Source organism: Haplochromis burtoni, unplaced genomic scaffold (assembly GCF_018398535.1).
Source record: "Haplochromis burtoni strain Fernald_Lab_line unplaced genomic scaffold, NCSU_Asbu1 Contig_438, whole genome shotgun sequence".
Taxonomy (NCBI): Eukaryota; Metazoa; Chordata; class Actinopteri; order Cichliformes; family Cichlidae; genus Haplochromis; species Haplochromis burtoni.
Genome location: NW_024582799.1, coordinates 219,879 through 233,855, shown reverse-complemented (window position 1 = coordinate 233,855; position 13,977 = coordinate 219,879). Strand labels below are relative to the sequence as shown.

General features: G+C 45.6%; 2 protein-coding genes across 3 annotated transcripts; both read right to left on the bottom strand.

Annotated features, from left to right (window-relative positions):
* Positions 1-3,341: 3,341 nt before the first annotated feature.
* On the bottom strand, positions 3,342-9,059 carry taf6l (TAF6-like RNA polymerase II, p300/CBP-associated factor (PCAF)-associated factor). 2 transcript variants are annotated; one of them, XM_014341083.2, is made up of 12 exons: positions 8,742-9,058; positions 8,075-8,241; positions 7,898-7,984; positions 7,654-7,804; positions 7,499-7,549; positions 7,240-7,334; positions 7,097-7,171; positions 6,603-6,823; positions 6,199-6,331; positions 5,827-5,955; positions 4,588-5,084; positions 3,342-4,504 (listed from the first exon to the last, which is right to left on the bottom strand). In XM_014341083.2, the coding sequence occupies exons 2-12, from the start codon at positions 8,219-8,221 to the stop codon at positions 4,171-4,173; spliced, it is 1,920 nt and encodes a 639-aa protein (XP_014196569.1). In that variant the 5' UTR covers positions 8,222-8,241; positions 8,742-9,058; the 3' UTR covers positions 3,342-4,170. The 2 variants fall into 2 exon arrangements, with proteins under 2 accessions (XP_014196569.1, XP_042069312.1); XM_042213378.1 differs by having other exon boundaries at positions 4,597-5,084; positions 8,075-9,059.
* A 377-nt stretch (positions 9,060-9,436) lies between these two features.
* On the bottom strand, positions 9,437-12,436 carry cth1 (cysteine three histidine 1). Its single transcript, XM_005945411.3, has 2 exons — positions 11,706-12,436; positions 9,437-10,604 (listed from the first exon to the last, which is right to left on the bottom strand). Exons 1-2 carry the CDS (start codon positions 11,712-11,714, stop codon positions 9,726-9,728), a joined length of 888 nt encoding a protein of 295 aa, XP_005945473.1. The 5' UTR covers positions 11,715-12,436; the 3' UTR covers positions 9,437-9,725.
* Positions 12,437-13,977: the final 1,541 nt, after the last annotated feature.

Sequence of the window (13,977 nt, the reverse complement as noted above, 5' to 3'; positions counted from 1 at the left end):
GCCTCAGTCTAGGGGCCCTTACAGTCCACAAAAAATGTTTTTTATTTTTAATCACTCTACAAGAGCTTTAAACTGTCTTCACTTTGTCACTGTGGGATATTGTTTGTGGAATTTTGAGGTGAAAAATTAATTTATTCCATTTTGGAACAAGGATGTAACATGTGGAACAAGTGACACGAACAAGTTCACTGTAATAACTATTTGATCCCTGCTGAATTTGCAATATTCCTCAAACAGGAGCTCTAAAAAAGAAATAAATAGCATTTAGTTATTGTGGTAGTTTCATTTTAATGGTAAGAAAACGAATATTAACCAAAAATCTGGAAAATAAAAAACACATTGTATAAAGGTTGATCTGTATGTGTGGCGGGGTGTAGGGGAGTGGAGCAGGGAGCTCGGGGGCAATGCTAAGGAGGGTCAGCTGACACAGCTGATACTGACTGCAGGGTGAAGATGATGATGGTGCTGGATCAGCCCAAAACTACACAGCAGGGGTTTGTTAGTGATTCTGTTAAAGGCAGTCAGAACCATAGTCACCACCACTGCTAACACACTATGTCCTGTACCTGCAGGCGCTGCTTCAGTTTGCCAGGAAACATCTAAATAATCCAGAGAAGCGAGAAAGTGATGCGGTCAGATGAAAGCAAAGTTTAGCGCTTTGGCATCGACTCAACAGAAATGCTGCACGTGACCCAAAGAACAGCATCCCAACAGTCAAGCATTCAGGGGGGAAGCATTGGTGCTGTTTTCAAGGATACAAGTTCACCGAGAGACCAGTGGGTGGCGCTATATATCGTGAAAGAATCAGAAACTTTATTATTCCCTAAGGAAATGATGTGGTTGCAGTTGCTCCAAGACAACAAGAACAGCAACAGACTGAAATAAAAGAAATAGTCAAATATATTACAAAGTTAAAATATAACAGAAACTCAAATATATGCTATTAGCTCAATTATAAATATCCAGAATATTACAGAGATTAAATGTGTATGCTTGACATTTCCCTCTGAATGTGTAAAGCGTGTAACTCTTGCACTGCGTACCGTTGATTTGACGGAGGATTGATGTGAACGCCAACCTCCTTGCCTCAGCCACAACACTGAAGATGCGTCTCTCTTTTTTTGCACAGTGGAGCGTATCAGGTCACATTTCACTGCATGTTATATCTGTATAACCATGCACGTGACAAATAAAGAATCCTGAGTCCAGCATGACCACCAAGCACATGAAGGTCAGTCAAGTGGCAGCCAGGAACCTACAGGCCTGAGAGCCTCTGTGAAGAGGAGTGGGCCAGAAGCTCTCCTGAGACGTGTGCAGGCCTGCTGACCAACTAAGGAGAAGTTTGTATTCATTTATGTTTATTTGAAGATCAAAACCACATTTAACACTACGACATGAAAATCAACACTTTCTTGTAATGTGTTTTTCAGCACGGGGGTCATTTATATACTTTCTATATAAACAGTAGAGTTACATCAGCTCTGGTGCATCACAGCTATAAAAACGGTGCTTGGTTATCCTTGGTTGGAATAATGACACAATGGTCAGCACTGTTGCTTCGTAGCTTAAGCCTTGCATGTTCTTCCTGCGTCTGCACGGCTTCTCTCCGGGTACTTCGGCTTCGCCAAAAGTACAAAGCAAAATAAAAAATAACCTAAATAATAATAAACAAACATTTAAAGTTAAATTCAAACAGATTGCACTTAATGAATGATTAAATAACTAAATGCCTTCTATATCGTTCCGATGTTGTGCCAAAGTCGGCCAAACGAGTCTGTTTTGAAAACGTGAGTAGAAAGTACAGATATTACAGATTTTTAAACAAGTACAGAGATTTGCTTAAAAATCTGGGGAGTAAAAATAAAAAGATTTAAGAAATATAAAACTGCCCAAGTAAAGTACAGGTACCTGAAAATTCTACTTAACATATAGCAACAAAGTACATTTATGTGCGAAATAATAAATATGAGAAACGCTCATAAAGTACCACTGCTGAAATAAAGACATGTATTGAAAAGTTTGCCAAAGAACACAACGACCCGACTGAAGAGAAGTGGTGAAATATTCTGTGGACACACAAGCAAGAGTGTTCTCATTGGGTGTAAAGGCCGCAGGCAGTTCGTGAGACGACCCCCAACCACGAGCCTGAACACAAGCCACAGTACACTGTGAAGGTTGTAAAACATGGAGGTGCAAGCACAGTGGTTTGGGGCCCATTTATCGCATAACGGGCACCAGGGACCAGTTTCAGTACCTAAAAATACTGGAAGAGGTCATATTGCCTTACGCTGAGGAAAAAAATGCCCTTAAAATGGGTGTTTCAGCACAAGGACCCCAAACACATCAGCAAGCGCACAACATCCTGGTTGCAGACCAAAAAGATTGATGTCATGAAGTGGCCTGTGCAATGCCCGGACATCAATCCGATAGAGAATTTGTGGATTGACCTCAAAAATTCTGCTTTTGATGCAAAACCAAAGACTGCAGAAGATCTGTGGAGCGTAGTGCAGTCAGCCTGCAGTTTCTGTTCGCAGGTGTCAAATGTCAGTGGAGTGCATGCTACACAGATGCAAAGCAGTGATCAGAGATAATGGTTACACAACTAAATATTAGTTCAGAGCTTAAAGGAAAAGCTAAATGCTCACTTCATTTTCAGCTCATACTGAAAATATTCCAGTTTGTACATGAAAATGTAGACACGGCTATTAATTTGAACAACCTAAGATTCTTAATTGACAGTTAAAAAAAAGAAACTTGTTCATGTTTTCATTGGAGATTGAATGTGCACGGCTCCCCGTGCTTTTTTGTACATGGAATAAATAACAATTTATAATCTTCTGCTGTAAACACACTGCTTTACTTCTCACCTCTGCAAGGATGACGTTTACATTTTCTCTCGTCTTCAGTTGATCTTTTATTACTATATGACCAGGAGCTGCTGGATGGCATGTTTGTTTTTGTCTTCTTTACATTAAAGTCGGTTTGGCTCGACTGCACTGACAGACCAGGAACTATCACACTGGAAGGCAAACACTCACCTTCTTCAGAAGCAAGAGGAACCAATGCAAACGATGGTGTTTCTGACTAAATCAGGTCACGCTGGTGCTCAGTGCCAGCACAGAACAGTCGTTTGACTCCTCCTACCCCGAGCGGGCGCCCACGGGGAAAACAACATATCAGACACACCTGCTCTCCTGCATTCTACTTGATGCTGTTTCTTCATAGAAAAGAAAAAAGAAAAAGAAGTATCTGTTCAGAGGGTAGCATGTAGCATCATAGCTAATACACCAGCAGTGATCTACTGTGGGAGGCAGCACAGATGTGACCTCTGACCCGTCTCCTAACATCAGCAACAAGTAAATATTTATTCAGTCTATGAAAAACAGTCATTAACAACATATCCCATCTTGCTCCAACATTGTCCTCAGCAGGTATTCACTGATATTATGAGTTTAATCGACACTAGCACAAGCTAAACAAGAGTTTCAGGAAAACATCAAACAGTGGAAAAAACTAAATGATGGAAAAACGTGTCAACTTGAAAGATTTATTTAGGGAAGATCACAGCTCCCTCTGCTCCACACACATCGCAGGATTTTGTCCATTCTCCAATGAAAGTGCAGCAGACACGTCGGTGCTGTGATCCAAACGTGCTGGTCCTGACATGCATGCAGCACATCCAGCTGTTGCTTTTTACAGGGACCAAAACTGAGTAAACAAATAGATTTGTTACAAGAATAACAGATTAATTAAAAAATGAAGCAGTAATGAAATATTGGCAGAATGATCATTTGGCGACTGCAGTAAAGATTTCCCACCAGCATGAGTGAGCTGAGGCTAAACAGGCCCGGCAGTAACTGTGGAGACGTGCAAGGCAGCAGAGGCCCAACAAGCTGTCACGTGTTACATTTCATGCTCTCATTCCCAGATGCTGACATTCAGATACTGACTAGCTGTTTAATTAGCATGTTTAGAATCTCTTTGGGCCTCATCTGTATGTTCATACATGTGAGTGGCAGCTTAGCCCTGTGTGGCCTCTTTACTGACAACATCCCCTAAAAACTCCAGCAGCTTAATCAGAGCAACGTGTGCCTGGAAGAGTCTGCAGCAGTCAGACTAATGTTAGCTCACACACACACACACACACACACACACACACACACACACACACTATAGAGGCAGGTGAAGGGAGTAATGTGAGCATGTCCAGCGACGTACAGGTTTGCCCACCCTGCCGATGACGGGCAGTTTGTGTGCATAGGTACGTGGTGGAACAGCAGAAACAGGCGGAGTTGTTGCAAACATTGTCTGGAAAGGGCGGCGGCCTTGACAACGCTGGCCCATTTGCCGCCCACCAATAAGAAAGGAAAATGCAGGAGGTGTGGTCTGAGGTGAGGTGAAGCGAGCTTTGGGGAACACTTCACGAGACAGACCAGCTGAACGTTGGCGTGAACATGATGAGGAGGATTTGGAGCGCTGCATAGACGAGGCACGAGGCACAGCCCTGGGTAGACACACAAAAATAAATCAGCACAAACACACACACAGACACACAAAGACAGATAGGTGCTCCTCTGGTTGCTTTACCTAACTGACCCTGTGCCTGAAAGACTCGGCGGAGGTGGATCGGTGCGCGGACTCCCGTCCTGCCTGGGGCTGATGTTGAGGTTGGCGGTGAGCTGTGGCATCTTCCGGGTGGTGTCGAGGTTGGAGGCGGGGCCAGGAGGTTCCTTCCTGGAGTCACTAAGCTGGGATGGAGCGCAGGGCGAGTGGGTGCCAAATCCTGGTCCTGTGCTAAAGCGGACAGCCAGGCTGTCGCCGAAGAAGGAGTAAAGCTCACAGTACATGGCGGGGAGAGGGACGGGGGTCCACTCCTCCCAGTGACAGCCGGCCCCACCCACCTGGAGGTGGCTGGCAATTCCAAGGGCAGCTTCTGACAGAGGCTCTGGAGGTGGGCTGAGTCCCGGAGAGTTCACCCTGTAGCTCGCAGCTCCCACCACAGAACCCGGATGAGCACCGGACTGTCCCTCTGCTGACTGCGACAGAGACAGCGCCTTCATCTTTAGCAGGCGCTCCACTGCCACCTGCAGGACAAAGAGAGGAAGTGGCGACGTAGGTGGGACAAGATGAACTCAAATTATGATTTAATTGGTTTTTAATCACAAGCATCATTAGGCATAATGTCAAGCTTGAGCTCATCTGTTAGTTATCCTCAGCACAAATTTGGGGCTCAACATCTTCATTAAATCAACATTAACCACACACTACTTTGAAGTTCTTGAAGCATATAGAACAATCCCTGATCCAGGGCCAGTTAACCCGACCTGCATGTGTGTGGACTGTGGGAGGAAGCTGTAACTCAGCTACAGAGGAAACTGCACGCACAACGAGCCAAGCTGAGGTTTAAACCAGGAAGCTTCCTGCTGTGAGGCAACATTGCTAACTACTCAATATATTTGACAATAATTCGTTATTTTATGGCTCCCAGAACTAAGTTTGTATATTGTCACAAGCCGTTTTATTAGGTACACCTTGCTAGTACCAGGTCGGCCCCACTTTTGCCTTAATTCTCCATAACAGAGATTCAAAAAGCTGCTGGACATGCGGCACATGTGGCAACTGCAGCTCACAGCAACATCAGAACGAGCACAAAGAGGAACAGCTGGAGCAGATGTGGAAGTTGACTCCAGTGGACCTTCAGACCAACCAATCAAGCTTAACCTCATTCTGTTTTTAAAGTAATTTTCTACACTTAAATACTTCATTAAGTTGACGAATGACAGTCTATCAGTGTCTGAAATCACCCAAAGCAGCAGCAGTACTGACCAGGATGGCTCCGTAGACCTTGTGTCCGTCAGCTTTCACCTGGGCGTTGGACACAGAGTAATCATCTAACACAGCCTGGAGGTTGGCCCAGTACGCAGGAAGGTGTGGAAAGAGGACGCGCTCGACAGCCTGCCAGCAGAAACAGGTGAACACAGAGAGAGGAGCATTCAGGACGCAGGAGGGTAGCAGTGGAGCACTCAACAGCAATAAAAACAGTAACGGCATGCAGGTTTGCAAATATTTCACAGCTAAATAATCAAGATGTGAGATTTTTCATTTAGGGAATGATTTGTTTGAAAATATCGACTGAACATGGGCCCAATCTAATCTATAACTGTCAAATATTTACTAATGTAGAAGCTGTGGCCATACCTTCCATCCCAAAGCATGAAGGCCCACAACAGCTCCATAGTGGGAGCACAGTGGTCTCACTGGGTCAGACAGAACCTTCTGGAGCGAAAGCACGATCTGGTGGTAGAGACCACTTACCAGATCACCATGAGTCCTGCAGAAGAAACACCAGAAAGAAGAGCGACTGTTGGATTTCCATTTTTAACGCAAACGCCGAGTGAATGTTAATGTTGCCCTTAGCAACAGCCTGCTAACATTAGTCAGACTGGTAACATTGTAGCAACACAGGTTCTTTGATGCTCCATATTTACTGTAAAACAGGCTAACGCTACAGTAGTTTTGAATTCTCAACACTGATGTTAAATCCTGACTGGCTAACAATTTTAGTCCAAGCTTGCCTAAGCATCCACGGAAAATCTGCTCACCAAAAGATGTGGCTGAGGAGCAGGGCAGCGTAGTCCCTGAGAGTCCAGTGGTCGTTGAGTGGGTTAATGGAGGCTGCCAGTGGCTCTAGGATGCAGTACATGACACTGGAGACCAGGCTGCGTACATACGAGCCCAGGTACAGGTAGGGATTCTGGACCAGGCTCTTCACCATGTGCATTAGTCTGTTAAGCTGCTCCAGGTCGTGGCTTACCGACTTTACCTGGAAGACAAACCGAATCCATGATCAGCTGAAACACCGGTCAACAGGTTCAGGAAATCTACATCCTAACTGACGACATAATCAGAACCTTCGACGCCACTCAAGCCGAGGTCACGTAGGTTACCGTGTAGAGTTAAAAGCGCTTCCAGTTATGAGATAGGTCTGATTCATGTGTCATGCTACGATATTTTCTCTTACTAAACACACCAAGCATTCCTAACAAAACTGGTGATGAGAATCATAAATGCTGATTTGTGTAACCCTAAAACTTACTCCACTGATGACATAAACAAAGTACGGAAGCAGGGCTGCAATCTTGGAGTTAGACTGGAGGTCCAGCAGAGCCACCTGAAACACACACAAGCGTCGTTTAGCCTGTTCACAACAAAAAGTCTGCTCTGTCTGTAGCAGCTCACCTTCATGAGATGCGGGTCCTCTCCTAAGATGGCCCTTGTGATCTGCTGGTAGTACTTCAGTAAGTCATCTGACAGAGACTGTACTGCTGTAGGAACTGGGACAGTTTAACACAGACAAACACTGAGATTTTCTAACAGGATAACAATGATGCTCTCAGTGAAAGGTGGAGCTCAGTTTTTAGAGTATTAGCTACTTTATTCTATCTACAGGTCCAAGTACAACAACTGTGGGTTAGGTTATGCCTGCTGTGCGTCTCACCTGTACCCTGAGGCTCCAGGTTACCTTTACCATCCAGGTATGACACATTGACTGCAGGCAAACATGAAACATCATTAGTAAACTCATCACGTGAATATGGATATGACAGAGCATAGAGGATGAGCCTGTCTGTGGAACATAGCAGCGTAGCGTACCTCGCACCATGGTCTCAGCACAGCCTTTGGGGATGTTGGTAGCCAGCGCCAGCTCGACCAGATTGACGTCCCGATCCTCAACAAAGAAGAGCTCGCCTTCTTTCACTGAACGGAAAGGCAGCGCATCCTGGGCTCCATAGCCGCAGATGGCCTGGTAAAGAACAGAGACAGAAACATGAAGGAGTTCCCTCACATCAGACATGCTATCACCTGAGGGAGATCGGATATGGAAATTACACGCTACCTCCACGTTGCTCCAGCGCAGAGCTCTGTTGAAGTCCTCCACCGTCAGCTTCCTCCTCTTGGCATGTCTCATAAACTGAGAGCTGCTCTGTTGGGGACAGCAAAACATTACCACGTACACCTAACACGAACTTCTCCCAAAGTCAGAACATTATCTATGCATCCAGGCATCACTGACCTGCGTGGCCTCCCTGAGTCGGTAACACACGTCCTCGGCCAGCAGAGCCGCCACATCGTCACCGAGCTCCACACCTGCGCCCTCCGCCATCAGTCTGACAGACTCCCGGGAAACCTCGGCGAACCGGCGCTCCTCCCGGTCCGCCATGTTCACCGAAATCACTCAAACTAGCAAGAAAGATCACGTTACGTTCATGCCTTCTCCGCATCTCACAGCAAAACACCGCGTTTGGCGGTAAAGCTTTACGGAACTTCACGTGTCCTCGGGTACACACTACAGGGTTAGCTAAAACATACGTGTGTGCTTCCCAAAACGTTTTCTCGTCTATAAACGTCTTCACTGCGGACCGTCACGTATTGGGGACCTTTTTCAGCTGTGGCCCGTGGTTTCTCCGAACCACCGCACTCATTCAGCATGCTAACAAAGTCAACTCTGGTTTTATTCAGTTAGCTGGAAGAAACCACCGCACTTTGAAAGAAACCACGATAACAAACCTATTACAATACAGTAACGAATGAAATGACCGTTGTGTCTTTATAAAACTGTCGCATCAAATACAGCTAAATACAGCTACAGTTAGCTAAAATACATGATGCTAAAAGCTAGCATCAGAAGGAGGACAGAACAACACCAGGCCTTCCCAGTATCATGCAACGTTAGACTTTACCTTCTAAACTGGAACAAAGGGGGACTGGAGGTCTTTAGCGCCTGAAATAAAGTTCACACCAGGGTAGCTGTCCGATACACTAGCAGCTCCATAACATCAAGCTAGCAATCATGACCAAGACATCCGCTGTACCCTTCAAAATAAGGCAGCGAGGTCCAGTTTACTGTCTCACAATATCGTCCTGACGAAACAGCTCAGAGGTGCAATTTAACTAAAGCCTAAAAAGATTTAGCTCTATGCTTACAGCCTCGAGCTACCTTTACCCTCCCAAGTCTACCTGTTGACGCTCTGTACCAGGAGGTTAAGGCCAGTGATTGGCCGCAGAGTATCAGTAGACGGGATTGGTTGGTTGAAGGTCGTGTCTCTTTAAAATACTCTTTAGACGTCCTATACGGAGGTCTAGTATAAACATTTCACCATCGCCTCCACATTAAACTAACCCGGACGTACACCAGCCAGAGCTGATTATAGGCCAACTTTCAGTTTGAGCCCAAGACTCTTGTCTTTGGTCCCATGAGCACGGTCCCAGCCAACCATCCCATTCTTTATTGGAAGGAAGCTTCGGAGTTTTAAGACAGTTTCAGCAGCTGCTGATTAAGACTGACAAACGCCAGCCTCGCTTGTGCTTGAAAAGGCAGCTACTGGACTTCTGTCAGTCACCCCACAACTTTAATCCAGCCCAGCCAAACACACAAACACAGCAGTTAGTAAAAAAAGCAACATGGTTTATTTACAGTGCTTTGGGCAGACATATAGCCATGTACAATTAAAAATATTACACATATAGCTGCACCTGTAAGATTCTCTTTCCAGAGCTACTCCAGACTGATCCATGACTGAATAGTCATGTTTGCCAAGGCCTGCTTGGGCCTTCTGAAACAAGCTCAAGTCAATTGGAACATATATACAAAAAAAAAACCCTTGGGGTAAAGTGGGGGGAATTACATATTAAAAAAAGAAAAAAAGAAAGTGTTCAGCAGCAGTTTAGAGCATCCTGTTGGCCCAGATATCCTGGGCCTTCGTGCTCTCCAGCTTCTGCAGGTGGAGGGCCAGTGGCAGGAGCAGATCATTTAAGTGCTGACTGGAGAAGGTGAAAGCATTGTGTGCTAGTGCTTCTGGGGTGGTGGGTGGAGGAGATGATGAGGCTGAAGAATCTGATGCAGAAGGCAAACGTGACGCGCATGTGGACAGCAACCCATTGTGTTGACTGGAGGTTTTTATCCTGTTAGGGAGGCCGTGCTGGAAGTGACAGCGGGTTCCGTACAGGCAGAAACCAAAGGTGCTGAAGGTGCGGCACAGAGCCCCTCGAGGTTTCCACCCATTGGGCTTTTGCACAAATGCGGTCTTTTCACCAACACTGGCCAAATCGTGACGGCCGTCTTCATCTTTACCCTCCACATGCAGGAAGTTACAGCGGGTTCCAAAGGGACAAATCCCAAAGGCACGGAAGGTGCGGCACGGGACGTTCCTGCGACGACGGAGGGTGGGGCGTTGCTCTGTGGGACTGTGGACAAACAGGCAACGGTTGCCATAGTAGCAGTAGCCATCTGTGTGGTAGCTGCGACACAACTCGGTCTTGTACTTTGGATGGTGTGAGGGAACGTGGAGTTCGTGGAGGCCGTGGGCAAACTGGCAGCGCTCGGCATACTTGCAGAAACCATCATCTGAGTAAGTGGTGCAGAGCTCCGTCTTGTAGCGGGTTGAGCAGACCCAGGGGATTGGAGGTGGTGAGGACTCCGTCACAGGGAGCAGGGCTTCGGCCAACGATACGGCGCTTCCACCACAGTCACCGTCAGATTCCTCCACAGACTGCATGCTGTCCAGTAGCTCAGGTGAAGGCAGAAACAAGTCTTTGCTACTGGTCTGTAAAGAGAGAAGTCAGCGGTTTAAACATGTATCGAGTTCTGCCTGGTCTTTCTGATAATTTTCACTGTATAGCACCAAATCACAAGAGTCACCTCAAGGTGCTTGATATTGGAAAGCAATTTCAACATCTGCTTAAAATGATGGGATTTAATGTCTAAAAACAGATTGTATAGCTATAAATATAGACTATATACAATGTACCGGGTTCTCCACTGAAATGACAGCAGTTTAAGTGCAAATGACAAATCTCATCAGGACATGGTCAGCATACATGAAGTCTTTCAAAAGTGACCGCAGGACACAGACCACAGGAACTGAATAACCAGCTTTGATAGGGAGCCAGTCAGCTCTTCAACTTTGCTATTCCACTTTAAGAAAAACACTCACATAATTACAACCAGATGGACAGTAAACTCAAACGTAGCAGATACAAACCAGAGAACTTTTCTTTAGGACAGCCAGCTGAGCGTAACTCACATTTGTTTTGCAATCTAAGCAGAGTCATGCTTTAGAACTGGCTGCACCCCATGTGTCAAAGAGACCCGAGGGGTACTTCCTAAAGTCTGACCTGCATAGACTGACCCTCACCGTCCTCAGCCAGGCTGGTTACCGCAATTGCTGCAAAAGCACACTGAGCTAAATAAGCTCACAGTAACTTTGTGGCAGTATGAAATTGTCTGAATTCATGTAACTTACAGTTTAAGTCTATCAGCAGGATTCAGCTAAGGAGGCACAATTGTTGTTACTTTTATATATTTAAAAAAACAAACTTAGATCTGTGGCTAAGTTAGTCCTACCAGCAGGACCCCAGTACAAGAAAAGCAACCAGGGTCATGGACCAGCACGCACTGCAACCACTTGTTTGAAAAATCAAACTAGTTTCACAGAACCAACTATTCTCACCATGGGATAAAAAGCGCACGCTGATATAAAAGCTCTGCTGCTTCACAGACCTTCAGGAATAACCGTAGACCCCCGATCCTGATAACTACACACATGCTTCAATTACCCACTTCACTTCTTGAAGTGGGTAATTGAAGCATGTGTGTAGGACAAGGAGCAGCTACATGTGGAGGCGCTAAAAGGTGCTGCGGTTACCTTAAACATGGCTGCAAATGCAGAGCTGCGTGTAAGGCTGTGGGGGGTGAGAAACTGCGTCTGACGAACAGAAACCAATGAAACCTGCACCGTCAACAAGGCCACGAGCCTCCACGCGCCTGCTGTCCCTGGGTCACGAGCACCGAAGCACGCGCTGCGCGGCTGTCATTTAAACCTCCGCTCAGCCTCTCAGCACAAACGCTGCTCAGGTGCGCTCGGCTCTACGTCACAATGACGTCTGCAGGGAGCGCTTTGCTGTGGGCCGGTTGGTAACCGTGGATTAAGTAGGGCTGACACCCCTGATTTACATCATACAACATTTTGCGTTCATGCAGCAACAACGAAACAGGAAGTAGTTTTTATTCCACCAGTGTGATGTTCAGACTTCAGCTGTGCATTTGATGCTAAAAACTTTAATTACACCAGCAGGTTATTGCATGGAATGAAAATGCAGTTAGTTAAGCTTTCTGCTCCACTTTGTTATGTTGCTGTTTTCAGCTATGGTCCATTACTGTGGATTAATGATGGTCCTCTGTATCTTTGCTAAAGGAGCAATAAAGGAAGCACTAAAGCGCCTTTCCTTAATATTTGGAGTATTGGAACACTCTTATTATAGACGCCACACAAGTCCTTCTGGGTCACGTCTCTGTTAGGAACCTTTCTACAGGTTATTGGAACACAGCCCTGCTCCTAAAGACCAGAGCCTGATCTCTGCTACAGGTCTGAACATTAAAGCCATCTGAAGGTCAGTGTACAAAGTCTTTCCACTCAGAGTCTAACTAAGCACCTTTGGACATTTCCTTGGGCACTGACAAATTCTCTCATGTTTCTGGTGAAACTAGTGAAATATTTCATGCGGCTGAGCTGATCTGAGTGAAAACACTGCAGAAAATCTAAAACTCTGGTTTATGTGATGGTTCTGGTGTCTGCTGCAGGTTTTTCCTGCTCCGTGCCCTCCAACCAAGGCTCTCATTATTTCCCTGTGATGCCGAAAACCAATACTTGAAAACAGTCAAAGTTGTGCAGGCTTCTAGTACGTCACAGAAACCTGTCTCCTCCAGGAATCCTCTGATGACACGCCCATTATTGGAAGCATGGAGATGGGAAGAGAAAAGGAGTACACAGGACTGATTGATCACTGAGGTGGTGTGAGGTGAACCACCTGCAGCTGACTGTGGCCAAAACAAAGGAGCTGGTGCTGGACTTTGGCAGAAGCAGATCCCTGTCTGCATTGGTGGGATTGATGTCAAAATAGTCAAGTCCAGAAGTATCTGGGAGTTCATCTGGATCACAAGCTGGAGTGGTCTGCCAACAAAAAAGGCCTGAGCCAGCTTTACTCTCGATGAAGGCTCAGATCCTTCAGTGTCTGCAGCAGGCTGCTTCTAGCAAGTTGTTGCAAGCAACATCGTCTTTACTGTGGCGTTCTGAGGTGCAGGCATCAAAAATATTTCCACACGTCCAGTCCGATATACTATTTGTAGTTTAATGTCGAAATTTCGACTTTAATCTCAAAATTGACACAATTCTTTTTCTTCATTTGGCCCTAAGTGCTCTCCCCAAAAGCCACCAGTTTTTTGGGAAAAGCTGGAACGTGTGGAAAGTAAATGATCAGAGTGATTTAGTGGTCATTAAAATGTCCAGAATATACAAAGTGATGATTCATCTCATAAATCATGACATACTGCTTCATATCACCACTGTTTCCCGCCCTCTCAGATCCTCATCTACTATTCATCTTACTGTTCCGGACGTCTTCTCCCTGTGGGGAGCAGAGCCTTCAGTGCCTCTGCTCCTGGGCTCTGGAACTCTCCTCCAGCCATAAGAAAGCTGATTTTATCTGTTGTCAAGTTCTGTGTTGCAATTTTAACTTATTTTATGACTATTGCTCATTTTATTTTGTTCTTTGTAAGGTGACCTTGGGTTCTTGAAAAGCACCCTCAAAAATGTATTATTATTATTTATAGGTGAAATGAATGTGTTTTGCAGTATTGCATTGTTTAGCAGAAATAACCCATCTCTGCTATCAGTGCTGAATCTTTGCTTCAGCTCACATGTACAGAACTCTGTCTTCTACTCTGCATGGGCCTGTTTAAAGGTCCCACTGAAGCTTTTTCCTTAACCAAAGAAAGAATTCTGTGATCACCACTTCAGTTTTCTTTCAGGGTGTTTGGGATGTTGCTAAGCTGGCCCGTGGCTTCGTTCTCTGTAAGAGCAAAAAGACTGTTTAACTACCAAAGCTGTCGGCATCAGAGGTTGGCGCTGGCTATCGCAT

Excerpts from the sequence above, each read along its gene's own strand:
- taf6l (XM_014341083.2), bottom strand. The coding sequence starts at position 8,221 with ATGGCGGACCGGGAGGAGCGCCGGTTCGCCGAGGTTTCCCGGGAGTCT. Across the intron at positions 7,335-7,498 it reads CCTGGAGCCTCAGGGTACAG|TTCCTACAGCAGTACAGTCT; the intron begins GTGAGACGCACA and ends AAACTGTCCCAG. Across the intron at positions 5,085-5,826 it reads AGGTCTACGGAGCCATCCTG|GTGGCAGTGGAGCGCCTGCT; the intron begins GTCAGTACTGCT and ends TTTGTCCTGCAG.